Source organism: Colobus angolensis, unplaced genomic scaffold (assembly GCF_000951035.1).
Source record: "Colobus angolensis palliatus isolate OR3802 unplaced genomic scaffold, Cang.pa_1.0 Scaffold150, whole genome shotgun sequence".
Taxonomy (NCBI): Eukaryota; Metazoa; Chordata; class Mammalia; order Primates; family Cercopithecidae; genus Colobus; species Colobus angolensis.
The window spans coordinates 3,273,108-3,274,619 of record NW_012114600.1 but is presented as its reverse complement, the minus strand read 5'-3'; the positions used below and the strand labels follow the sequence as shown (position 1 = coordinate 3,274,619).

The 1,512-nt window shown below is 33.3% G+C and overlaps 1 protein-coding gene across 4 annotated transcripts in view; it reads left to right on the top strand.

Moving 5' to 3' along the window:
* Nucleotides 1-1,512, top strand: part of TMEM117 (transmembrane protein 117) — a 564,814-nt gene that overhangs the window by 366,893 nt on the left and 196,409 nt on the right. For all 4 annotated transcript variants that reach the window (XM_011936073.1, XM_011936074.1, XM_011936075.1 and 1 more), the window contains one exon: nt 1,100-1,197. In XM_011936073.1, the coding sequence (XP_011791463.1) occupies nt 1,100-1,197 (98 nt within the window). The remainder of the gene's footprint in view (nt 1-1,099; nt 1,198-1,512) is intronic.

Below are 1,512 nucleotides of genomic sequence, written 5' to 3'. Positions count from 1 at the left end.
CAGCTGGCCAGCACCGATTGTCTGGCACTCCCTAGTGGGATGACCCCAGTACCTCAGTTGAAAATGCAGAAATCACACGTCTTCTGTGTCGCTCGCGCTGGGAGTTGGAGACTGGAGCTGTTCCTATTCGGCCATCTTGCTCCGCCCCTAGATTAACTATTTATGATACTTTGAGCTTCTGCTGAAATCATTAATATGTGATGTGGTAAATGAACAATGTATTTTGTTAATGGATCTTTAAAAACAGGTATTTATATCTTAATTTATTTTATCATTTCTTCTTGAGCAAATATTTTCGTCTAGTATATAAAATTCCCTTTGACATTAGAAGGGATAGAAAGATCTTCACCGTCAAGGATTTCAAAGCCTAGTGAAGAGAGAAAAAAGTATATAAGTAAGTAAAAGAGAAGGTAGAATGCATGACATGAGAAGGATGGGTCAAGAACCACCAGTTTTCTATAAGTGGGAGAGAACAGTGAAGACATCACAGTAGTAATATGACTTAGGCCTCAGAAGATGGGCAGAATCTGTGCAGGTGAGGAAAAGAGGAAGAACATTTTTAGATGAAGGCATAGAATTGTGGGTGAGAGAATGCTAGCTAATTAGAATAAATATGCTATAAAACTGGGTACGAGTAGTTTACCACACATATAGTTGGAAGAAGTAAGGAAGAGGAAGAGAGAAGATAATATTTTGATTAATGATATCACTAAAAATCTAGACATCAGGGAATGCTTGAGTTTTGGATTTAGACAAACTTTTAAATAATATAGTATTTTATTTGTTACATATGCTTTGTTTCTATGGTGATACTAATATTCAAAGGTACTTTATATAAGGTAATCTTAATATTAAAAAAATCTTAATATCTGACATGTTGAATGACTTTAAATGTGCTTATTCCGTATGTACAGTACAGTCAAATAAACTATTAGAGTTTTTAATTGAATGAAGTATATTCTAATTTTTGTTTCTGCATATGTTATAATGTTAAAATGTGTACTTTTCTATTCTCAATAGAATGTAAATTATAGGCTTATAGTTAAATCTGATTTGAAGATTTCTGAAAGTGCTAAATAAGTTCCTTTCATTGCTTCAGGTCACTGATATGATGCTTCAGGACAAACCCTATCCTGACTGGGGAAAATCCGCAAGAGCTTTCTGGAAGAAAGGAAATGTTAGGATCACTTTGTTCTGGTAGGAAATTGTTTCACTTACTTATTTCTGCCTTGCCTCATTCACTAAAGGACTTGAGTTGGGTGTAATTTTCTTTAGAGATACAGAATTCTGTCTAGAGGGAAATTTTTGGTAGTTACTAATGCTCTATTAAAACCATTATCCTAATGATTTTATGAATTAATTTCTTCTTACATATTGTGTATATTCACATTTATAAAAGAGAAGTTTTGCTAATATAGTGATACACTTAAGATTTGACCAGAGGTAGGTTTTTGATTCAGCAAAAACAAGCTGTAATTTTCATCAGTAAAATCTGATATATAAAACTGTCTC